The sequence below is a fragment of the Erythrolamprus reginae genome, chromosome 4 (assembly GCF_031021105.1).
Source record: "Erythrolamprus reginae isolate rEryReg1 chromosome 4, rEryReg1.hap1, whole genome shotgun sequence".
In the NCBI taxonomy this organism is placed as follows: Eukaryota; Metazoa; Chordata; class Lepidosauria; order Squamata; family Dipsadidae; genus Erythrolamprus; species Erythrolamprus reginae.
The window spans coordinates 79,711,422-79,737,721 of NC_091953.1; the positions used below are offsets into that span (position 1 = coordinate 79,711,422).

The 26,300-nt window shown below is 39.0% G+C and overlaps 1 protein-coding gene across 2 annotated transcripts in view; it reads right to left on the reverse strand.

The window, feature by feature from the left end:
• Window positions 1-4,629, reverse strand: part of SMS (spermine synthase) — a 128,399-nt gene extending 123,770 nt beyond the window's left edge. The window contains exon 1 of one of the 2 annotated variants that reach the window (XM_070750718.1): window positions 4,430-4,629. In XM_070750718.1, coding sequence (XP_070606819.1) covers window positions 4,430-4,478 — 49 coding nt within the window. In that variant the 5' untranslated portion in view covers window positions 4,479-4,629. The remainder of the gene's footprint in view (window positions 1-4,429) is intronic. The other variant, XM_070750719.1, reaches the window with a different exon arrangement.
• Window positions 4,630-26,300: the final 21,671 nt, after the last annotated feature.

Consider the following 26,300-nt stretch of genomic DNA (forward strand, 5'->3'; position numbering starts at 1 on the left):
TTCAAAATCCTGGGGAACATTGAAAGGGGGGCGGGGCGGGGGGGCTAAAGAAAAGTTTGGACAAAAAAACCCTCTCTCTTCCTCCCTTTCGCTCTATTTCTCCCTCTTTCTCTCTTTTCCTTCCTTCCCTTCTTTCTCTCTCTCCATCCCTCTTTCTTTCTTTCTTTCTTCCTCTCTTTTTTGCTCTCTTTCTCTCCCTCCTTCCCTTCCTCTATGTCTTTCTCTCTCCCTTGCTCTCTCTCTCTCTCTCTTGCTATCTCTCTCTTGCTTTTTTCTTTCTTTCTTGCTCTCTCTCTCTCTTTCACTGTCTCTTGCTATATGTCTCTTTCTTTCTCTTTGCCTCTCTTGCTATCTCTCTTTCTTTCTCTCTTTCTCTCTCTCTGTCTCTCTTGCTATGTCTCTCTTTCTTTCTCTTTCTCTCTCTCTCTGCCTCTCTTGCTAAGTCTCTCTTTTTCTCTTGCTATGTCTCTTTCTTTTTCTCTCTCTCTGCCTCTCTTGCTATGTCTCTCTTTCTCTGCCTCTCTTGCTGTCTCTCTTTCTAGCTCTGTCTCTCTTTCTCTGCCTCTCTTGCTATGTCTCTCTTTCTCTCTCTCTCTGCCTCTCTTATATGTCTCTCTTTCTTTCTCTCTCTCTCTCAGCTGACTGCAAGCAGGAGCCCTGACGGCGGCAGCTGGACGTGCTGCTGGACACCGTATATGCCAGGCCCGCAGCGCCAGCATGTACGACGTCCAGCAGCACGTCCAACCGCGACTGTCAGGGCTCCCGCTTGCAGTCAGCTGAGAGAGAGAGAGAGAGAGAGAGAGAGAGCTCCCTCTCGCCGCTGCCTGGAGCTCCCTCTCGCCGCCGCCATCTCCCCGCGACTGCCTGCGGCCGCTGCAGCCGCCACCCCTCCCCCTGCTCCCACCGCCAGTGCCCTCCCGCCGGGCCACAAAGGACACTTGCCGCCGACGCCAGGGAAGCTCCAGCTGGGCGGGGCGCTGCCGGGGCTCCCACTCGCAGCTGTCCCCCGGCTCCTGCCTGATGCCGCGGTTTCTGGCGCTCTCCTGCTGGGCCCCAAAGAAGGAAGGCGAGAAAAAGGCGCGAAGAATGAAGCTCTCCTTCTTCCTGCCTTCCTTCTTTGGGGCCCAGCAGGAGAGCGCCGAAAACCGTGGCATCGAGCAGGAGCCGGGGGACAGCTGCGAGCAGGAGCTCCAGGTCGGCACCGGCAGCGCCCCGCCCAGCTGGAGCTTCCCTAGTCACTTCGCGGCACACCTGGCCGTGTCTCGGCACACCGGTTGGGAAACGCTGCTTTAAACATGTAAATTGTCCCACCAGAGGCAATAATATCTTAGACCATTGCTTCACAACTGTAAAAAATGCTTATTGTCCTTACCAAGAGCAGCTGTGGGCCACTCTGATCATTGCATGATTCACCTTGCACCTGTTTACAAAGATTTAAAGCCACAAAACCAACAATTAATTCAGTGAGGACTTGGACTGATGAAGCAAAGTTAAAGCTACAGGCTTGCTTTGACTGCACAGACTGGAATATTTTTAAAGACACCTCTGCAGACCTAGATGAACTCACAGATACTGTAACATCATATGTCAGCTTCTGTGAAGATCTATGTATACCAACCAGGAACTTGCAAATATACAGTAACAATAAACCTTGGTTCACAGCCAAACTCAAGCAGTTACCTTATTCCAAAGAGGAAGCCTACAGAATGCTGTACAATCTGGCCAGAAATATATTAACAAGGGAGATCAAAGCAGCAAAAAGGAACTACTCTGAAAAGCTAAATAATCAATTCTCAACAAATGAACCAGCAAACATATGGAAAACTCTCAAAACCATCACTGGTTACAGCAAACCACCTTCCCAAGCTGAAGGAGATCAGCAACTGCCAGATGACCTGAATGTGTTCTACTGCAGGTTTGAAAAGAAACCACAACCACCTATCTGCACAACCTCCATCTCAGACACACCACCAACAGCCAAATCTTCTACAACTGAACCCATTCCATTCGGTTTACAACCCCTAGTGATCACAGAAAAGGAAGTGAAAGATCTATTTCACAGACAGAAGCCTGGAAAAGCACCAGGCCCAGGCAAGATAACTCCTTCTTGCTTAAAAGTCTGTGCTGACCAATTGGCCTCCATCTTCACCCAAATCTTCAACAAATCACTTCCTGCTTCAAATGCTCTACTATCATCCCAGTGCCGAAGAAGCCCTCCATCAAGGAACTGAATGACTACAGACCAGTTGCTCTAACATCTGTAGTTATGAAAACCTTTGAAAGACTAGTGATGTTCCACTTGAAAACCATCACGGATCCACTGTTAGACCCCCTGCAATTTGCATACCAAGCAAATAGATCAACAGATGATGCTGTTAATATGGCTCTACACTACATCCTTCAACTAAATCGGCTAGTGGTACCGGAACACACTTGTAAGTGGATCATAAGCTTCCTAACAGACAGGAAACAGCAGGTAAAGATAGGAAAAATCACATCAGATACATGTATAATTAGCACAGGGGGCCCTCCGAAGGCTGTGTAATCTCACCATTTCTCTTCTCTCTATATACTACTGACTGCATCTCAAACGATCCATCTGTTAAACTACTGAAGTTTGCAGATGATACAACAGTGATCGGACTCATTGGAGACAATGATGAATCCGCATACAGATGAGAGGTTGAACAACTGTCCTTGTGGCGTGACCGGAACAACCTAGAACTGAACACACTCGAAACACCCCTCGCATCCTGAACACAAATCGTCACTACAGAGCACTGCACACCAAGACAACTAGACACAAGAACAATTTTTTCCCAAACACCTTCATTCTACTAAACAAATAATTCCCTCAACACTGTCAGACTTTTTACTAAATCCGCACTTCTATTTCTACTTGTTCTTTTCTCATCATTCCTATCATCATTAGGACTGTATGACTGTAACTTGTTGCTTGTATCCTGATTTTTATTAATATTGTTTTTTCATTGCTTATTTGACCTCTATGACAATCATTATGTGTTGTACCACATGATTCTTGACAAATGTATCTTTTTCTTTTATGTACCTGAGAACATATGCACCAAGACAAATTCCTTGTGTGTCCCAATCACACTTGGCCAATAAAAATTCTATTCTATTCTATGATTGGATTACGACTTTTTGGAAAACATTGGGGAATAGCCCAATTCCAACTTAATACCACTAAAAATAATTAATAATGTATATGCACAAACAAATCCAACTGCCCCACGAAGTTAGAATAATTATCCCAAATATTTCCTTCTCCAAGAGAAAAAACATCAAATATTCCCATTTCTTTATTTTTAACTATAATTATTTTAAATTAGATACAATTTCAGTCCAATTTATCTTCATAAAAATGCTTCCTGTTCTTCTATGTTCTGTACAGTACATCTTGTTTCTATTATTACTCTATTAAACAAGCACACAATTTCCCTTCTACTATACAATTAACATTTTCTTTCTAGCCCAATTTCCAGTAAAGCCTGGAAATTAGGAAAGGTAGGGGGAGGTAACTGGATTCACCTCTTCCATTAGCACCTCTAGAGGAAAAACATACCACCTGAGTACTTTGGCAGCAAGACGTGCAAAATGAATAGATGCCTATTTCTACTGAACAGAAACAGGCCGCAATTATAAAGTCAAACACACACATACACACACTCAAAGACCACGGGTGCACAACGTTTTTAAGTACATAAAGGGAATATGCCCGGAAGGGAGAGGGAAAATCTTTGCCAGTCTATTAATGAGAGTAAATCATATTCGGGTGAGAGGGGGTCTGTTCAGGGAAATGAATAAGACAGACACATGGCAAGATTTCGCCGAGGGGAGGCCATAAACCACATGCGGCACGGAAACGCGCATGGTTGGAAACAGAGCAAGAGGGGGGCTGAGCTTTTAGGCAATCTGCATTTACGAAGGGGAGGAGCTGGAAGGCACGAATGTTAGAAAATAATTGAATATCAGAAAATAATTGTAAACGGGGAGGTAGGAAAAGGGAAGAGGCAAAAAACCCCGAATATGTCGGGGAAATCGAAGATTCGGGAGAACAGAAGGTTCAAGAGTTGGCGGTGAAGGAGACCCGGGGAGGGAAGAAGGCGACATACCGCGTACTTGGGGACAGGAGGGCGAGAGTGAGCAGAAAAGAAACACGCCGGGGTAAAGCTGGCAGGCTGCCCCACTTTTTCCACGCCAACCTAGACAAGACAACTCGCTCGTTCACTTGCCTCATTTGGTGCAGAGGCCTGCGGAGAGCCATGGCTCTTGCTGTAAACCGTTCGGACCTCTCCTCTCCCTCGTTGCTGAGGAAGGGAAGGAAGAACAGTTATGGGCCGCCAGGCAGCCATGAGTACGGGTGGGTAGGCCAGAAAGAGCGAGTCGCTGGAATGAAGTGGCTCACCTGTGGCGCTGAGCATGAAGTCAAGAGTGCTGTGTCGCGCTGCTGCCATAATGAAGTAGAGCCCTGTGCCATGCCTGGTGGAACGGCCGTGGCTGTGCTGCGATTGCCACTGCCTGCCTGCGCGGTGTGCGTGCCGTATGTGTGTGTGTATTAGCACGCGAGGTGGAGGCCGAGGTTGCCGCCGCCGTGTAGGAACCCGAAGGGGCGGGGCAAATGATTGGAAATGATAAATCGACGCCGAGGTGGGGCCCCCGAAAACGACTCTGCTAGGGATTCGTGGGAGACGCGGGCGCCACCTCTCCGTGTGCTGTTTTAGGGATCCTGAAGGGGTGCACTGATGGCTTTTGTTTATACTGGGAGACAGAGTCACTACTCTAGTAGTATTTACTATTTTGGCTTCGAGGCCTTCTTGCAAAATGAAACCGCTTCAAACAACACATTTTTTGTGATGTCTCGAATGTTCTTATTGCAGGTTCTTTGGATTTCTTACACACGTTATGCTTCGTTTTATATGATGGGTAAAGCTGCTTCACCAAATTGAGACTGGGGTAATGCAAACTAGTCCTCCTAGTGCCCTACATCACAGTTTTATTTTTCAGTTCCAGAAGAAATTCTGTAACTTACAGTTTAAGAATAATGTTCTTTTAGGCCTTGTTGGAATCTATCTGATTCAGTTCCAAGTGGGGAGAAAAAACTGGAGACATGGAGACTGATTGGAAAAATGGTTCAATGAAGCCGAACCATCCAACATATGATCCTGATGCCTGGTACAGCTGACCAGATAGAATTGGGAGAAAGAATTGTTATACCCTGTTGTGATTTGAACTTGAGCTTCCTGTTATGTGCAAACTATTGGCTATTGTAGGGATCATAACTAACCTTGTGGGTTTTCTGAGTCAAGTTTGGTTGAAGCTTGCTGAGTGATGTATTGTTCCCAGATGATTTTATAATTAGCATAAAAGGTAGATAGGTAGATAGATCAGAGAGCCCTGCTGCTAGGTAATACTTTAATGTCCTATAGCATTGATCGCGAACCCATGGCACGGGTGCCACAGGTGGCATGCGGAGCCGTATCTGCTGGCACGCAAGCTGTTGCCATGTATGTGTGTGCCAGCCAGCTGATTTTTGACTTGCACAAAGGCTCTAGGAAGGCATTTTTGGCTTCCAGAGAGCCTCCGGGAGGGATGAGGGGCATTTTACCCTCCCCTGGCTCTAGGGAAGCCTTTGGAGCTTGGGAAGGGTAAAACATGAGCCTACTGGGCCCACCAGAAGTTGAGAAACAGGCCATTTCCAACCTCCAGAGGGCCTCCAGGGGCCAGGGGAAGCTGTTTTTGCCCTCCCCAGGCATTGAATTATGTGTGTGGGCACTTGCACACGCATGATAGCATGCGCACACACTTTTTTGGCACCTGAGGAAAAAAAGGTTCACCATCGCTGTCCTAGAGGGTCATGTCTTAATCCCATCACTCTGGAGCTGAAGGTCTTTTATTTAACAGATAGGTTGGCCCAATCCTTCTCAATGGACACCAAACACCTGGTGGAGATAGAGAGCTGAAGCTCTGACTTTCTGTCTCCCTTAAGATTTTTATTTCTCTTTTAGGGAAAATATAATGTTCTGCCTTTTTAAATATTTCCTAAAATATTTCATTCTTCTAGTAGATAGGTGCTAGTTTTCTACAGCATGTAATATAAAGTGCTGCAAAGAGCAAGACTGCAGTCTGTATGCGTTATACAGAGAATGAAAGAAATGTTTTTTAGATGAAGACAGCACAGAAAGGGTGAATCAACCGACTTCTGCATCAGTTGGGGAATTTCTTCCATGATTTTAAATGCCCTGAAGTCTCTAACGAATTACCTTAACCAGTTCTCATTTACATGGAATTGCAGCAGGTGCCAATTTTTCAGGGTTTTTTTCAAGAAATCACCTTGTGTATAATTAAAATTACTGAAGAATTATCTCTTTAATTGTTTTAAATATATTTTAACAATTAGGTTGTGGCTGTAAATTATGAACTCCAATTATAACACTGGAAGACTAAGCATACAAATGAAAGAGCAAATAATTGAGGAATTATTTGCATCTTTTCAAAGTCAAAATAGCTGATAAACATCTTCCAGAAATGAGGCAATGCTACAATTAAGCTAACAAGTTCAACATGTTACATTATTTTCTCTTGCACTTCTAGAGGTTTTCTTTCCAATTACTCTGTTAACTTTTTGGGAGGGAAAGTATTTTAACTGGCCCTGCAAATGTGTGATTCTTATAAGTATATTTAAGATATGTCAAAGACATTCTGTTTCCCAAGATTTTTTTAAAAATACTTCTTGTTTCCAGCCAACCAGACATTTAATAAACCTTAGCTGAATTTCCATTGTAACTGACAGGAATAGCTAATAGAAACAAAGACACAATTGTTGAGTTGCTATCACAACTATTTCTCCCCTTACAGTACATCACCTGCAGACAGCCTGGCTTTGTATTTTCCTCAAAGCGGTTCAACATTTTTGTTTTCCTTAGCTTATAGAAACTTTTCTTTTTGAACACTCTTGTTAAAAATAATTTGAATTTGGTCTAAAAAATGTAGCACTCCTGATCTCAACAGAATCACCTCTGCACCCAGGCACACATTCATTCATTTGTTCATTCGTTCATTCATTTATTGGACTTGTATGCCGCCCGTCTCCGTGAACTCGGAGTGGCTCAAACATTGCATATTTGGAGTTTTTACATATGGAAAAGTTTAGCATTCACGTGATCATGTAATGCTGCTGCTTTTATATAAGTAAAGGGATGCCAGCATATATAAAGTCAAATAATTTATCACATTCATCTACTAATATTTATATTCCATTCTGAAGACTAAGCCAGTAAAACAAATACAGTAGTATCATTATAAAACTGATGATTATTATTAGCATTCAGTACATAATAAAAAGTAAAAAAAAGTGACAGAATGGATTAAAAATAAGCCCCTGCACTGGTCTTAAACTCCCAAACCTGTTTTAATATGCAAGCCTAAATTGCTCTCAGAAATGACAAGAACATTGAGCCATACTAGGAGTTCTTGCTATGGAGCAGAATGATCCACATAGGTAACATGTTTTATGGTTTGCTCTCGTGTCATACTTCAGTCTGGAATCTTAAACATCAAACAGAAAGAATTCCATCTGGGAATGTATACCTAAGAAAGCATGCAGAAAACTAATTTTTTTATAGCAGAAGTGTCAACTAAAAAGAGTTAAGAGAAGAAAATAAAAACTGATGTGTTAATCATGCATGGTCTGACCTTTCCATATACATTATAGTGTTGCATACACATAGGAAAGGGATTCATCCAGGTTATCATTTTGACATTCTTTGATGCTGCAGAAACCTTTTTTTATAATAGTGAACAAAGTTAGCTTGAGATCAACATTTAAATGGGAAATTACATCATATCTCCATCATGCTCTATTTTATAAAAATATACAAATTAGGATGCACTTACATATATATATATATATATATATATTTAATTATAAATTAAATTATATATAAACGGGAAATTACATCATATCTCCATCATGCTCTATTTTATAAAAATATACAAATTAGGATGTAATTTCCCATATATATAACACATATAATGAACACAGCAGAATACAAAGAAAAAATGACAAATCTTCTAAAAAATCCGGCCTACAAACTCCTAAGCACAGATCCTACCACCTACCTAGAAAAAACCACCAAATCTAAAATCAAGGCCTCTCCCATCAGCGAAGAAATCCAGCAAAAAATCATCCCCAGAGAAAAATCTTCCATATGTCCAAAACTCTATGGCCTTCCAAAAATACACAAAGAAGGAATACCTCTCAGGCCAATAGTCAGTTCTATAGGCTCCCCTCTACAAAACCTTGCCAAATTTTTAGCCAAATACCTTCAACCATATACAGAAACTATTACCTCATATGTTCAAAATTCATCCCACTTTATACAAATAATTAAAAAACAAAACCTACAACCCGATGACCTACTTGTAAGTTTCGATGTCGTGTCCCTGTTCACACAAATACCTATTACAGAAGCCTTGACAGCTATCCAAGACAAACACAAACCCCCCAAATATATCCTAGACCTTACCAACCACTGCCTGACCAATACATACTTCATCTATAATGAACAAAGATATAAACAAATAGAGGGAGCCCCCATGGGATCACCTCTATCACCTGTCATAGCCAACCTCTATATGGAATATTTCGAAAATAATGCTTTAGAGCAAGCCAAATACAAACCCAAACTTTGGCTGAGATATGTTGATGATACCTTTGTAATTTGGCCACATGGTAAAGAAAAACTAGACAATTTCCTCACTCATCTCAACAGCCTACACCCCAAAATACAGTTTACTATGGAAACAGAAATCAATGATCAACTTCCCTTTCTAGATGTACTGGTCTATAAAAAACCCAATGGCAGCCTAGGACATACTATCTACCAAAAGAAAACCCATACCAACCGTTATCTAAATGCACACTCACACCACCACCCCGCACAAATCACCTCAGTGGCCAAAACTCTCATCACCAGAACCAAACGCTTAGCTGACCATGAGCACTTAAAAACTGAATTGAACAAACTCAAAGATGTACTAATTTCTAATGGATTCAAAGAGAAAACAATAACAAACCTAATCAATAAAGAGACACCCCCCAAAAAACAAGATCAAGAACAGGACAATGGCACCACCATCCTTCCTTACATCAAAGGCACCACGGATAAAATTAGTAAAATTCTACAAAAACATAACATCAAAACCTCATTTTGCACTAACCAAAAAATATCTAATATCCTAAGGAGCCCCAAAGATAAAATCCAATTAGAATACCAAGGTATCTATGAAATCCCTTGCAAAACATGTGCAGCCACATACATTGGACAAACTAACCGAAGAGTGAGCCAGCGCATGGCAGAACATATGAATGCAGTCAAGAAACAGGAGAAGACCTCCTCCCTTGTCCAGCACATTAAAAGAACAGGGCACGAAATTGACTTTGAAAAAACTAAATTACTCCACAAAACAGAGAATTTATATAAAAGAATCTCTCTAGAAGCTATTGAAATTGAAAAAAGATCTTTTTGTTTAAATAAACGGGATGATACCTCACGTCTGCCAGAGATTTGGAAACCAGCCTTAAACAAAATAAAAACTTCATTATAATCAATATGTCAATCCTTTAATTATTATGATTTTAGAATTTTATATTTGGAAATCAGACTTAAACAAAACATTTCATAATCTTCATACCATTCCTTCTATAACCATGATTACACCAACCAATCAGATCACGGAAGCATAGTCACCCAATCTATTTGCTACATTCAAAGCAAATCTCCACCCCCACACTACATGCTAAGAAGGAATGTCAGTTGCTAATATTCATTTGCAAAAACACAGAGATTGGAACTCCAGCCTGATGATGGTAAATGTGATTTTACCGAAACGTCGCATAGACATGCAAAACATTACACAGGGCAAAACCCGAACTCAGAACAATCTACATACATATACCCGTGAAAATTTACGAAAACAAATATCTTGCCTCTACGGGGAGGACACTTTCCTACTGACTAGGACCTATGAAAAACTTGAAGTCAGAAAAGCCTCCATCTTATGTGATCTCACATTCCTACGCAACTGCAGGGACAAAAAAATAATTCCCAAATACTTCCAACTAAAATTCCACCCAAAAACCCCAACCATAGAGAGGATCCTAAAAAGAACTGAATTAGCCCTAATCAGAAATGAACTCCACAAAAAAAGATTCATACTTGATGAAATCAACAAAAGTCTACTCTCTCTTCACCTTAAAATCAGTAACCAAATACATCCTTTACTCTGGGATAAATTCAAACAAATATCAATCTGGAGGGCAGAAACAGAAACCCAATACAAAACAGACACACATAATAAGAAACTCCAAATACTAGAGGTACAGCAAAAACCCAGCCCTCCACAACAACTTATGACCAAAACAGTACATAACATATCAGACAAGATACTCACCACTACAGAAACCAATATTCTTTCAAAAGGATTTAATTTTGCAATAACTCCAAGACGAATACCAACTGAAAATATCATATGTGGAATTGAAACAACTTTGCATGGGATCAACCCAGATACTGCTAACAAAATTAGACTCCAAGTCACTAATATTCTGTGCTCTAGTAAACCTCCAAAAAGTAACATACAGCAGGAAGAAAGAGAGGCACTTATCAATCTAAAGAAAAACCAGGATATAATAATCCTTCCAGCTGATAAAGGAAACTCCACTATAGTAATGAACACAGCAGAATACAAAGAAAAAATGACAAATCTTCTAAAAAATCCGGCCTACAAACTCCTAAGCACAGATCCTACCACCTACCTAGAAAAAACCACCAAATCTAAAATCAAGGCCTCTCCCATCAGCGAAGAAATCCAGCAAAAAATCATCCCCAGAGAAAAATCTTCCATATGTCCAAAACTCTATGGCCTTCCAAAAATACACAAAGAAGGAATACCTCTCAGGCCAATAGTCAGTTCTATAGGCTCCCCTCTACAAAACCTTGCCAAATTTTTAGCCAAATACCTTCAACCATATACAGAAACTATTACCTCATATGTTCAAAATTCATCCCACTTTATACAAATAATTAAAAAACAAAACCTACAACCCGATGACCTACTTGTAAGTTTCGATGTCGTGTCCCTGTTCACACAAATACCTATTACAGAAGCCTTGACAGCTATCCAAGACAAACACAAACCCCCCAAATATATCCTAGACCTTACCAACCACTGCCTGACCAATACATACTTCATCTATAATGAACAAAGATATAAACAAATAGAGGGAGCCCCCATGGGATCACCTCTATCACCTGTCATAGCCAACCTCTATATGGAATATTTCGAAAATAATGCTTTAGAGCAAGCCAAATACAAACCCAAACTTTGGCTGAGATATGTTGATGATACCTTTGTAATTTGGCCACATGGTAAAGAAAAACTAGACAATTTCCTCACTCATCTCAACAGCCTACACCCCAAAATACAGTTTACTATGGAAACAGAAATCAATGATCAACTTCCCTTTCTAGATGTACTGGTCTATAAAAAACCCAATGGCAGCCTAGGACATACTATCTACCAAAAGAAAACCCATACCAACCGTTATCTAAATGCACACTCACACCACCACCCCGCACAAATCACCTCAGTGGCCAAAACTCTCATCACCAGAACCAAACGCTTAGCTGACCATGAGCACTTAAAAACTGAATTGAACAAACTCAAAGATGTACTAATTTCTAATGGATTCAAAGAGAAAACAATAACAAACCTAATCAATAAAGAGACACCCCCCAAAAAACAAGATCAAGAACAGGACAATGGCACCACCATCCTTCCTTACATCAAAGGCACCACGGATAAAATTAGTAAAATTCTACAAAAACATAACATCAAAACCTCATTTTGCACTAACCAAAAAATATCTAATATCCTAAGGAGCCCCAAAGATAAAATCCAATTAGAATACCAAGGTATCTATGAAATCCCTTGCAAAACATGTGCAGCCACATACATTGGACAAACTAACCGAAGAGTGAGCCAGCGCATGGCAGAACATATGAATGCAGTCAAGAAACAGGAGAAGACCTCCTCCCTTGTCCAGCACATTAAAAGAACAGGGCACGAAATTGACTTTGAAAAAACTAAATTACTCCACAAAACAGAGAATTTATATAAAAGAATCTCTCTAGAAGCTATTGAAATTGAAAAAAGATCTTTTTGTTTAAATAAACGGGATGATACCTCACGTCTGCCAGAGATTTGGAAACCAGCCTTAAACAAAATAAAAACTTCATTATAATCAATATGTCAATCCTTTAATTATTATGATTTTAGAATTTTATATTTGGAAATCAGACTTAAACAAAACATTTCATAATCTTCATACCATTCCTTCTATAACCATGATTACACCAACCAATCAGATCACGGAAGCATAGTCACCCAATCTATTTGCTACATTCAAAGCAAATCTCCACCCCCACACTACATGCTAAGAAGGAATGTCAGTTGCTAATATTCATTTGCAAAAACACAGAGATTGGAACTCCAGCCTGATGATGGTAAATGTGATTTTACCGAAACGTCGCATAGACATGCAAAACATTACACAGGGCAAAACCCGAACTCAGAACAATCTACATATATATATATATATATATATATATATATATATATATATATATATATATATATATATATATATACTCTGATATATATCAGGGTTGTGGTTGATGAGAATACAGTATTGTATAGGTTACACAGAATGGTCATATATATATACTGCTCAAAAAATAAAGGGAACACTTAAACAACAGAATATAGCTCCAAGTAAATCAAACTTCTGTGAAATCAAACTGCCCACTTAGGAAGCAACACTGATTGACCATCAATTTCATTTTGTTGTCAGCACATTCAACTTTATACAGAACAAAGGATTCAGTGAGAATATTTCATTCAGATCTAGGATGTGTTATTTCAGTGTTCCCTTTATTTCTTTGAGCAGCGTATTTTACATCAATGTTTCTCAAGCTTGGCAACTTTAATAAGAAAGATGGACTTCAATTCCCAGGACTCTCTAACCAGCATGGCTGTTTTACATGGGAAAAATACTATTGAAAACGTTGCTTTGTTTCACTGACTAGGGCAGGACTGTCAAGCTCCTGGGCCGCGAGCCAAATGTGTCACATGCTGGCCATGTCCATGCCTGTTTTAGTGAATGTGCCGATACACCACGGTGATGACATGATTTTGAGACTCCTGGATTAGGATACTGTATATTTAAGGGTTTCCAGTAATCAGCATTACATTTATATTATAAAGAAATAAATGAGCAAATGCATATTAATATAATGGTAGTTTCCAAGGAATCTTTACTTATAATAGCCTTGAGGATATTAAAACTGCGGAGGAGTATTTTTACAATCAGCAAGTTTCTAAAATGAGGCAATTGTTTTATAAAAGTTGGGTAATAAGGCTTTGTTTTAGATTCCCAATATAATTCACTTATAGGCATTACTAGCTGCAAGTAAAATATATTGGATAAATGATTTCATTAAATTAATGTATACAGTGATCCCTCGATTAGCACGGTCTCGATTAGCGCGAAACGCTGCAACGCGGTTTTTCAAAAAATATTAATTAAAAAATAAGTCCGTGCTAGTTCTCTCTCTCTTTCTCTCCCTGTTGCCGGCGTGGTATATGAGAGAGAAAGAGAGAGGCAGAGGTCGGGCGCATTACCGGGAGGTGGAGGCGGCGTGGGGACGCTGGGTGCCGGGGACACCGAGGAGGGGGTGGACGTGGCCTCTCAGCTGCAGAGCCGAACAAGGGCGGAGGCAACGGCGGAGTCCGGCGCTGGGGCCATGCGGGGCCGCTCATTCAGGGGGGCGTGGACTGGCAAGTCGCCCTCCTTTCTCTTTCTTTCTCTCTCTCATACCACACCGGTAACAGGGAGAGAAAGAGAGAGAGCGGAGGGCACCTTGCCGGTCCACGCCCCCCTAGATGAGCGGCTCCGCATGGCCCCAGCGCCGCCCAGGCAAAGGGGAAACCCCAAGATCGCTTGCCGCTTGCCGTATTGCAGCGAAGGAGGCGAAGCAAGGCTCCAAGCTGCAATACGGCAAGCGGCAAGTGATCTTGGGGTTTCCCCTTTGCCTGGGCGGCGGGAAGACCAAGGGAAGGTTCCTTCAGCCGCCCAACACCTGATCCGCTCCGCAGCGCGGCAGCAGCGAGGAGCCGAAGATGGGGTTTCCCCTTTGCCTTTACCCCATCTTCGGCTCCTCGCTGCTTCCGCGCTGCGGAGCAGATCAGCTGTTGGGCAGCTGAAGGAACCTTCCCTTGGTCTTCCCCGCCGCCCACACGCAAACTCCACCATCTGCGCATGTGCGGCCATGAAAAAAAATGGCGCGCATGCGTAGATGGTGTTTTTTACTTCCGCACCACTATAACGCGGAAATCGATTAGCGCGGGAGGTCTTGGAACGTAACCCCCGCGCTAATCGAGAGATCACTGTAATATATTCAGGGCCAATATCAGCATCTGGAATCTTTGAGCAATTGATAGATTCCCAGGGCTGTAGCAACTTATTCTTGTGTCCCCCAGTCTCCTGGGGTTCCCTTAAATATTATTTAAGATCTGTGGTGGTGCAGTGATTAAAATGCTATACCGCAGATTACTACTACTGACTGCCAGCTGCCAACAGTTGGGCAGTTCGAGTCTCATGGGCTCAAGGTTAACTCAGCCTTCCATCCTTCCAAGGTCAGTAAAATGAGGACCAGGTTGTGGGAAACAATATGCTGACATTGTAAACCACTTAAAGAGGGCTGTAAAACACTAGGAAGCAGTATATAAGTCTTAAGTTGTTGTTTTTAAGATGGTGACAGCGACTGCATATGTTTGCAGATGATCCTCCAAAGTGCTGTGGAGGAGTGTGAAAGCATGCAGCCCTCCCCCGGTGGGTCGACCTCTAGGGAGGCACTGTATGCCATGATTGCCACATCAGAATGAAGCGACAGAGAAAGTTTTCTCAATGAGATGACCTCGAATGAATCAAGACCTCTCCTTTTTATTGTATATCACAGTTCTGACATGTACAGAATAACCAATTCGCGAACGCCACATACATTTAGCCAGCACCATATAAAGCAAGCTTCTCTTGTGGCTTCCCTATAGATAATTAATGGAAGCTACATTCTTTGCCTTTTCCCTGGAATGTGTGTTTACTGGTGATTAGCAAAGGAATGTGTAAGGCATATATTTCCTTATCATGATTCTGCAGGATGCTTGCTCAGCCTGGACTTTGCTGCCTGCCTTTCCATAGAGGAAGAATTAAGGTTTTTTTCAGCACACAATTTAGGCTTAAAACATCACTCTCCAGCAATATTTTATTCCCAAATTTCAGTGCTTAAAAACCTATGATTACAACAGGAGTGTGCAGAGAAAGGCAAGAGGGAGAGAAGCTTGATAAGCTGAGAGGCTGGAGATTTATTGAAGAAAAAGAGAGATGAAGAAACAGAAAAGTCGAGAGCTGGAAGAGTGGAGAGGTCAGAAAGGAGCAGTTGGAAGGTGAAATGGACAGGCGGAGCAGAGGAAGTGAATGATTTACAATTGTGTGGCTTCCCTGGTCGCCTCCTTGACTTCTGCTGAATTTCTCTGGATCTCTTTGAATAGTCTTTAATGTGCAGTAATCAGCACTATTTAGGGAGGAGATAGAGTTAGAGAAAATAATAAGAGAAAAAAGTGAGGGTATCAAGGCGCAAGCAAGTAATATATATAAGATGTTAGTGCAGTCAGGCGGGGATGTGATCCAAGGATTGACTAAATGGTGGCAAAGTGAGATACAAGTAAAGGCGCAAGAGATTAAAAATATAGTGGAGAATATAAGGAAAACTCAGAATACAAGAGTTAGGGAAATGAGAAGGAAAATATTACATAAGTGGTATTACACACCCATTCAACTCGCATACTTTCAGCAGAATGTTAAGGGTATTTGTTGGCATGGGTGCCAAGATAAAGGAGTGTTTATGCATATGTTTTGGAAATGCCCGGTAGTGCAGAATTTTTGGCAAAAAGTGCAAGAGGATATTAATAGGATGTTAAATATACAATGGATGATTATTAAGGAAATGGCAGTATTAGTCAAAAGTAATGCGATGGGAGAATTTAGAGAAATAAAACAAGCAGCGATAGAAAGCGCTCAGGCGGTAATAGTCTTGGGTTGGAAGGATGTGACAAAATGGGCAATGTAAAATTGGTACCGGTACATGGTGGACCACATTCAATTTGAAATTATGGATAAAAGGATTAATTTGGTTAATGAAACTGACTTGCGACAACTGATGGGATGATGGGACAAGGTAAGACGATATATGGCGTGTAGAATCTGAGACCAAGCTACAAGAAACAAATTGGAATCACTTTATAATATGTAAATAGATACTTTGCTCTTGGGTTAAAATGGTTTATACAAGAAACACCCCCAATTTGGTGGTGGGGTATGAATGTTTGTCTAGTGGTGGGCACAATTCACAAAACACTTGTTTTATGTTGTGTGTATCTTTATATTGTAAAAAATCAATAAATTTTTTTAAAAAAATGTGCAGTAATCAGCTGAAACTAAATCCCGGTCAGAGAGCCCAAAGGCCAGCAGCTGCAGCTCTGAATGTTGGCATGGATCTTATGATGGAGGCAAAACTGATAGAAGAAACAAGCTTCACTGGCCTTTGTCGGCCTACTCATGTGGTTAATAACACTGTGGAGAAACAGGCTGTCGTTGGGATTTTTTGAGGTTTAACTGGTGAGTGGGAGCTTGAAATTGTGTGAACTTCAGGAGACATTGTAGAACTACACAGCTGCTACAGTTTTCAGTGCAGTACAGCTGGCTGTAAAAAAATATATTTTTATTGATTTTTTTAGAATTTTACAAAAAAACAAAACAGAAAGCATAAAGTGTACCATCACCATACAGAAAAAAAAATCCCTTCACCAGGGAAGAATCCATTTTGTATCCTTCATTTGCGTTGTCTCTGGGTTACATTGTTCATTCTTTATAGAGTGATTGAATTTTATTTCTTACATTTGCATCGCTTACTGATGTTGTTAATATATAATTTTTAACCTTCTCCCACCGCCTCATTGTTGCTGCTAATTTTCCTTCATTATAATTATGTAGTCTAATTTCCATAATTTCATAGTGAATGTGATCCGCCATGTATTTGCACCAATTTTTTATCGTCCATTTATTGTCATCTTTCCACCCAAGCACTATAGTTGCCTGGGCACTTTCTATCGCTGCAATTTTGATTTCTTCGTATTCTTTTACCTCACTATTTTTTATCAATAATGCTGCTTCCTTAGTTATTTTCCAATTACTATTCGTAATTTTTTTTTTTTAAATAGAGTTTATTGAATATATATACAAAACTATATACAAAGACAATACAAACAGTATGGACAGGACAGGGTGTTCTTATCATATGTATCTAATTGTTATTCTCATTAAGGTCGAACAAACCATATTTAACACTAACAAAAAAAACAAAAAACAAACGTAGGACGCCCATTCCCCCCCCCCCCCTGCCAACCTGCAGTTATATTTATGTTTCATTTTTCCGGTTATATTTTCAGTGGTATCCTGTTTCTTAAAATTTGCTTGATCTATTAGTCTAGTGTTTCCTTTTCTAGGTTTTACGTTTAAAATTCTAATTGTTATGTTTCTGGTATATTCCTTCATATTGAATAAATAAATAAAAGAGTAGAATATCGGCGAGCAATCAAATAAGTTGTTTTGTCTTGTTCTTCTCCTCCTTTCTCTTCATTCCTGGTCTCTTTGTAATTTGTTCTAGTTTCTTCTCGTTTCTGTCTCTCTCTCCCTCTCCTCAATCCAGTTATAGAATTTATCCCATGTGGTTATATTTTCTGTTTCTTTATTATCTTTCAGTTTTTGTGTTAGGGAATCATATTCGGCGCAGTCAAATATTTTTTTAATTATTTCTCTGTCTGATGGTACCTCCTCCCTTTTCCAGTTTTGAGCTATTGATATTCTGCTTGCTGTTATAATATGTTGAATTATATGATAATCTGTTTTCCTTATTTTTATGCCTATTATTCCCAATAGGAAGATCTCTGGCTTGAGAGGTAGGTTTGTGCCCGTAATCTCGAATATCCAATGTTTTATTTTAGACCATAATTTTTTTATCTTTGGACAGCTCCACCAAATATGGAAAAAGGTTCCCGACGGATTTGAACACCTCCAGCAATTTGGTCTGGTTTTGGGAAAGATCTGTGCTAGTCTTGATGGCGACATATGCCACCTATAGAACATTTTTATGCTGTTTTCTTTGAATGATACTGACTTCGTAATTTTATAATTTTTATTCCAGATTGTCTCCCATTGATCTATATGGATGTTATAGCCAAAGTTCTTTGCCCAGCTGGTCATTGGGTCTTTAGATATTTCCGTTTCCATTTCATACATTATTAAGTAACTATATATTCTTGTAATAAAATGTTTGTCACTTCCTAATATAAGTTTGTCCAGGGGAGTGTTGTGTGTTGCTATTCCTTCTTCTTTAGTGTCTTTTTGCCATTTTGAAAATATTAGCCTATATGGCCACCAGTTCAAGATTATGTTCTGCTCTGCTAACTCTTCTTTCGTTTTTATATTTCCTTCTGTATTTAATAAGTGGTTATAAGTTATCATATTTTTTAATTCAATAGTGTTCGGGTGAGTAAGAGCTTCCAGACTGGAATACCATCTAGGTATTTTTGTATAATGGTCCTTTTTTAATTTAAGCCATGTTGTTATTAAAACGTCTCTGATCATGTGGTTTTTAAAGTAAGTCGGAATCTTTTGGTGCTGATTCCATAGCATATTGTGCCAACCAGAGAGTAAGTCATGGCCTTCTAGAGCTAATGTTCTCTCTGCTTTAAGCTCTATCCAGTCTTTTATCCATAGCAAGTTACAAGATAAGTGGTAAATCTTAAAGTCCGGTAATCCTAGACCCCCTTGTTTAGTTCTATCTTGTAGCCATTTTAATCTGATCCTGGGCCTTTTGTTGTTCCATATGAATTTAGAAGTGATTTTATTCAATCTGTTGAAGAAGTCGTTGTTTAATTTTGTTGGGATTGTTTGAAAGAGGTACAAGAATTTCGGCAGTACTGACATTTTGATTGTCGCTATTCTACCTAGTAATGAAATTTGCAACTTGTCCCAGTCTTTTAATTGTTTCTCAGTTGTCTTTAATAATTTTTCGTAGTTATCTTCTTTAATAGTACTACATTTTTTTGTAAGTAAAATCCCCAAGTATTTAACTGTTTTGACTATTTTAATTTTCAAAATTTCTTCCAGATCATTTTCCTGCTCCTTTGTCATATTTTTGGTTATAATTTTGGTTTTTTGCATATTTATTTTTAAACCTGCTACCTCGCCGAAATCCTCCACCTCTTTCATAGTAAATTTCCCCGGTTCCAGTGGGTTTTCTAGTATCAAGGCCAGATCATCCGCGTATGCCTGTAATTTAAACTCTTGTCTTTTAGTTTTTAATCCTCTTATTTTAGAGTTGGCTCTAATTTGTCTTAGCATAGTTTCTGTAGTGAGAATATATAGTAATGGGGAAAGTGGGCAGCCTTGCCGAACTCCTTTTTCAATCTGAATTCTATCGGTTAAATCTCCATTTATTGCTATTCTTGTGTGTTGTTTGTGGTAAATTGTCTCGATCATTCTTATAAATTTGGCACCACATTTCATATGTTTTATTACTTCTATCATAAATCCCCAATTTAGATTGTCGAAAGCCTTCTGGGCATCTAGGAAAATAAGAGCTAATTGTTTGTCTGAGTGTTTTTCATAAAATTCTAATACGTCTAATATTATCCTCGTGTTATTCCTTATATGCCTGCCGGGTAGAAAGCCGTTTTGGTCAGAATGTATCTTATTATTTAAAACTGTTTTTAGTCTGTTTGCCATTAAACACATAAAAATTTTATAATCCACATTTAGCAGGGAGATAGGTCTATAATTTTGGATTCTATGCTTCTCTTCTTCATTTTTAGGAATCAGACTTGTGAATGCCTCCATCCATGAGTTGGGCATTAGGCCTTTTTCTAGGACTTCATTATAGAGTGTTAGTAGGAGATCTCCTAACTCAGTGGAGAATTCTTTATAGAATTCAGAAATAATGCCATCTGGGCCTGGGGCTTTATTGTTTTTTAGATTTTTAATTGTTTCCTCCAATTCCGTTATCGTAATTTCTTTGTTTAATCTTTCCCTTTCGTTGTCCGTCAATTCTCCCGGTTCCGATTTTGTTATATACAACTTTTGTTTCTCTGGGGTTTTTATTTCCCTTTTATATAATTCTATATAATAATCAGTAGCAATTTGTTTTTTCCTTTCTAGAGTGGATTGTCTTTCTCCCCTATTATCTTCTAACGACTGAATATATCGTTCCTTTTCTTCTTTTTTTAGTTTGTGGGCAAGCCATCTGCCCGGCTTGTTTGCATTTTCGAAGTAGTCTAATTTAGCTCTTTTTATTTTCCCTGCTAACTCCTCCTGAGCCATTAGATTGATTTGGTGAGTTAATTTATCCTTTTCCTCTGTAAGTTTCTCATTCGAGAGATCTTGTTGTATTGCCATTTCTAATTGTTTAATTCTAACTAGATAATCTTTAATCTTTTGATTTTTAATTTTCTTTACTCTAGAGGAGTATGATATAGTGATTCCTCTTAGATATGCCTTTAAGGTGTCCCATAGATTTTGTACAGAAGTATCATCATTCCAGTTATCTTTTAAAAATAGAATTAGTTCTTTTTTAACCTGGTCAGTGTAATTTTTTTCTTTAAGTAATAATTGGTTCAAAGACCACTTTTGAAAGTTTTTCCTTGGTTCTTTTATCATGATTGTGATTGGGTGGTGATCTGCCCAAATATTGGGACCAATCTCCACTTGTTCTGTATATTTATCCATGTTCAGGTCACCCCAGGCCATATCTATTCTTGACCAGGATTGATGTGGGTTTGAAAAAAAGGTGTATTCACTATTCCCCTGGTGTCTTTCTCTCCATAGATCCAAAAGATTAAATTCTCTTGTTAGTTCAAAAAATTTGTTAGGTAGGATTTTCCTATCCTGAATTTTTTTTTTAGATGTTTTGTAGTCTTTTTTTTTATCAGTGATCGCGTTGAAGTCTCCTAATATACACACATTCTTCGCTTCTAATTGTATTAATTGATCCTTTATTTTTTGGTAAAATTCTGATTGATTTGAGTTTGGGGCATATATCACCATCAAGACTACAAGACTTTGACCAATTTTGATTTTCAAATTGAGTATTCTTCCGTCAGGATCAGCAAAAATTAGCTCTGGTTGTAGCCTCTCTTTTACATACACTGCTATGCCTCTTTTCTTTGTTTCTGCTAGCGCCGTAAACAGTTTCCCTAATTTTTTATTCTTAAGTAGGTTTTGATCTTGCGATCTAATGTGCGTTTCTTGTAAGCAGATTATGTCTGCTTCTTCCTTCTTCAATTTAATCATCGTTTGTTTTCTTTTTATAATTGAGTTTAGTCCGTTTATATTAACTGAGAAAATTTTTAATAATTTCATATTTATTTATAAAGGATACGGGGAGTGAGAGAGAGAGAGAAAAAGAAAGAGGGAGGGAGTAGAAAAAATTTGCTTGCTCGCCGAGGGACTCCCCTGTTGTGTGTTATTTATCTAAATGTATGGTCTATTATGGTTGATATTGTGTATTTTCCTTTCTACTTCCTCTTTGCTGTTGCTCTTGTTGTTACTCTGTTTTCTTCTCTAAAACTAAGATCCTTCTCGCTTTCTGCACTTTGTTGTCCTTGCTCGTTTTCTTCTGGTCTGGTCTGAGGGACTCCTTCAGGGCCAAGTGTGTTTTCTCCTTCTAGATTTTGTATAATAAAGTTGTTTGCTTTTTCGAAAGAATCGATCTTATATTTTCTTCCTTTCCATGTCACCAACAAGCCTTCTGGGATCAGCCATCTATATGAGATTCCCCTTCTCATCAGTTTAGCGGTCAAGAAGTGAAACTCCCTTCGTCCCTCTCTAATTCTCTTGGGTACCTGCTTTAGTATAGTTATTTCTCTGTCGTTAAACAGAATTTGCTCGTTTCTTGTGTTTCTATAGATCGCATCCCTTGCGGTTTTTTTTGTGAAACGGATATGTACCTCTCTTGGGACTTTGTTTTTTTTGGCATAGTTTGTCTGGATCCTGAAGACCTTGTCTATATGATTTTTTACTTCTTCTTCGTCTATCTGCAGATTTTCTGATAAGATTTTTACCATTTTGGAAGTCAGATCTTCGTCCGCTTGCTCGGGGACGTTTTGAAAACGAAGATAATAGGAGGCTTTCTCCATCTCTAGGACCGCCACAGCCCCTTCCAACTCCTTATTTTCCGCCCTTAATCTTCCCTCGACAAGAACGGTGTTTTTGTCTGCTTTTATTATGTTTTCTTCCATGTTTCTGATTTTCAACTCATGGTTATTGACCGTTTCCTGGATTGATCCCATTTTTGCCTCTAGGCCTTCGATTTTATCAGCCATCTTCTCAAAATTTTTATTGATTTCTTCTTGGTTTTTAACCATCGTTTCTTGTGTTGCAATGGAGGTCTCTTGGCTTCTAGCCATAAATTCTTGGATCAAATCCAGAGAGGCTTGGATTGACTGTAATGTCGGTAATTGATTTTGTTTTTCTGTCAAGGCCATCTCTGTAGTCTGTTTCAAGTTGAGGGTGTTCGGGCTTCCTGTAATGTTTGTTTTCTTGGCTGTTTTGGTAAAGGTGGTTGACATGTTTGGGGGGAAATTACTTATAAAGTTAATAGTACAAGGTTTGTTGTTAAATAATGCCGTTTTCTGACAGTGTTTAGTTGATAGTTAGTCTGCTTCTTTTTCTCTTAAGCGGGTTTACAAATTTAAGCCACTTCTTCTTTTGCCCTCAGACCATCTACCTAAGCTTTCTTTTTTTTTATTTCATCGTAAATTGTCTAAAATGTTTAAATATCTTACTGCTAAAAAAACCTAAATCTGTTTCTTATTGAATTTACTAAATGAATGATTTTATGTGTAGTGTGTCTTAACACTGTTTAAATGTTTTGGTTCAATCAATAAATAAGTCTTCCTCTGCTTTCCACTAGACCACAATTCCCAGTCACTTCTATCTTTTCAAGTCTTTTCGTTATACAACGTATATTATAAACAGGTTGATTACATAAAAACAATTAATTAGATTTCAGCTGAAGTACCAAATATTATAGACTGTAAAAGACTTGTATAACACTTTGTATGGCCCTTTTTAGCGTTAAAGATAATTTTGTAGGGTTAAAAATTCTATTAGTGCTAATATATTTAGTATACTTATGTTAATATATTTGATAAACTTATTTAATTGATCTTCAATAAATATTAAATATTAAATATTAAATACTATGTTTTAAATATTAACTCTTAAATATCAACCATTAAATGCTAAACATAAAATTCTACCAAATACCAATACAATTCATTGAGTCTCTCAGGTCTCTTAAGTCTGTTTAGTCTACCGATAATTAATAATCAATATTAAATAGTTAATAGTAATCACAGTTAAATCACAGTTAATGGTATGGGGATAAGGTTCAGAAGCTTTATACTCTACAATATTTGAAATATATTTAAACTATGAAATAGATGCATGCAAAATAGATAGATTATTTAAAATGTACTATGAAATAATTAATTAGGCAAGTTTATTGTATGCAGGTTTTGATAGTAATTAAGGGATAGGAACAACAAAAGGGAGAAAAAGGATGATAGGAGAGGAGGAAAAGAAAAGTTACTAACTAAAAAAAAACTAGTTTGGAGTAAAGGTTACAAACTAAAGAGCTAGCTTAAAGTAATCTAAGGTAATTTAAAATAGTTTACAAAAGTCCACTTTCCGGGTTGCGTTAAGGTGTTAGCCTTCCTTTTTCCGTGTCTTCGTCTCACTTTGTTCTTCGGCGTCTGGTGTCGGCTCTCGTTCCCTCTGCGTCACTTCTAACTTCTTTCGCTGCACAACCAGTTTACCACCCCCCGATTGCTCTCCCAACCTCAAACGAGGCAGAATGACCTCTCAAGTAAATCAGCAAATCGGCAAACCGGCAGGTCTTCTTCTGCTTTGTCCACACCGCTCCTCTCTCCTTTCTCCTTCTGTCCCACGCTGTCTCACGCTGCCGTTCGACCACCTCTCCGCCACTCCGCTGCTCCGCCGCTCCGCCGCAATGTCTCTTTCGTTTTTCTGCTTCCACCACGCCTTTCTCCTCTCCTGTGTAGCTTTGTTTCGCCGCTCTTTCTTCCAAGCCTACGCTGCAAACAATACTCCTCCGTTCTATTCTTCGGCTTGTTGAATCAGTTCTCAGTTCTCAGTTGTCAGCAAAACGCACAGAAGTCAGGTCTGGCCGTATCTTCTCACTCTTCCTCACTTCCTTCACTTCCGCTCCTCCGCCATTCACTTCCTTCCCCACACTCCGACTTACTTTGCTTTCTTAAACTTATGCTCCGCACACAACGATTGCCGCTATATCGCACTCCAGGAGACACAACTCTTGATGTAAAGGTAAACTCAACACCTGATTAACTATTAGAAATTAACTAAATTCTCACTGAATAAACCGCCTATAGTTTCGACTCCCTGGTGGTAATCTGCCGCGGGCCCTTCGGCCTTTGGGATGAGGTAAACCACAACTTTTTTTTCCGCCCACTCACGGGGATTTGTCTCTATTTCCAGGGGGTTTTGCGAGACCCCCCCTTCTCTAGGACTTCCCCTTTCTTTAGCACCCTCAACCGTGAGAGACTATCTCCGTTATCACGGCTAATGAGCGAAAACTTCGACTACAAACCTGGAGCCCCAAGTTTGCACGTCGCACCGGCCCAGCCCCCGCCCCGGAAGTCCCCCCTATTCGTAATTTTATTCACTTCCATTTGTATTTGTTTCCAGAATTTTTGAACTTTATTACATTCCCAAAACATATGCATAAATACTCCTTTTTCCTTGCACCCATGCCAACAATTTCCTTTCTTCGTTGTTTGAAAACGTGCTAATTGTACTGGTGTATAATACCATTTATGTAGTATTTTTCTTCTCATCTCTCTTATTCTTGTGTTTTTAATTTTTTAAATATTTTCAATTATACCTTCCATATCCCATTCATCAATTTCTAATTCGTCCTGCCAATATCTCATCAGTCCTTTTACTACTTGTTCTTCCGCTTGTAATAATTCTCTATATGTTACCTGTTTGTGCTTTTATATTCTTACACTTATCCCTTAGTATCTTTTCTAAATTTATTTCTTGTCTCATAAATATTTCTTTATTTTCCCTTTTACTTAAATATGTGTTTATCGCATTGATTTGTAACCAGTTTTGTTGTCCCAGGCACCTCTCTATTTCATTTCTATTAATTCTTCCGTCCCTTTCATATAACTGTTCTATTCTCTGTATACCTATACCGAGTCTGCGGAGAGGGGTGGCATACAAATCTGATTAAACTTAAACTTAAACTTACCTTTCCTCCTTACTTCCCATATTATCTTTGTGAGGTTACTTTCTTTCTTTGTATTTATCACATGCAGCGTTGCTAATTTAGAGTTTGTCATTTTCAATTTATCTTGCCATTTCATCCAACTCTCTATTATCGCTTTAGTAGGGTCTAAAAGTCTATTTATTTCTACCTTATTCCATTTCCTAAATAATAATTCCTGATCCTTAATATCATTAATTTCTTTCTCTAATTCTACCCATGGTTTTTCCTCTAATAATTGTAATTCCATTAGCCTATCAATATGATATGCGTCCCTATAATACTCCAAGCTTGGATTTCCCCAACCTCCCTTGTCCTCCGTTGCTATCAGCCATTTTTTTTTAATCCTTGGTCTTTTATTACCTTCTATCCACACATTCAATTTGGTGTCCCATTCTCTTATCTTTCTTATTGGGAAGGTTCCATGCATTACCTGTAAAATATATAGCATTTTTGGGATAATCATCATCTTTAAAGCTCTTACTTTAGCCAATCTTCTCAAATTTTTATTTTTCCAGTTCTTAATTTGTTTCTGATTTTTTTTTCCATATTAAATTATAATTAAATTCCACCATTTTTTCCGGATTCTTTAATAACCATACTCCTAAATATTTCATTTTCTTGCTACCCAGTTTTAAACCCGATACCTTCCGTATTTCAATTTGCTCTTTAGACCCTGTATTTAAACAAATGATTTCTGATTTTTCCATATTCACTCTTAACCCTGAT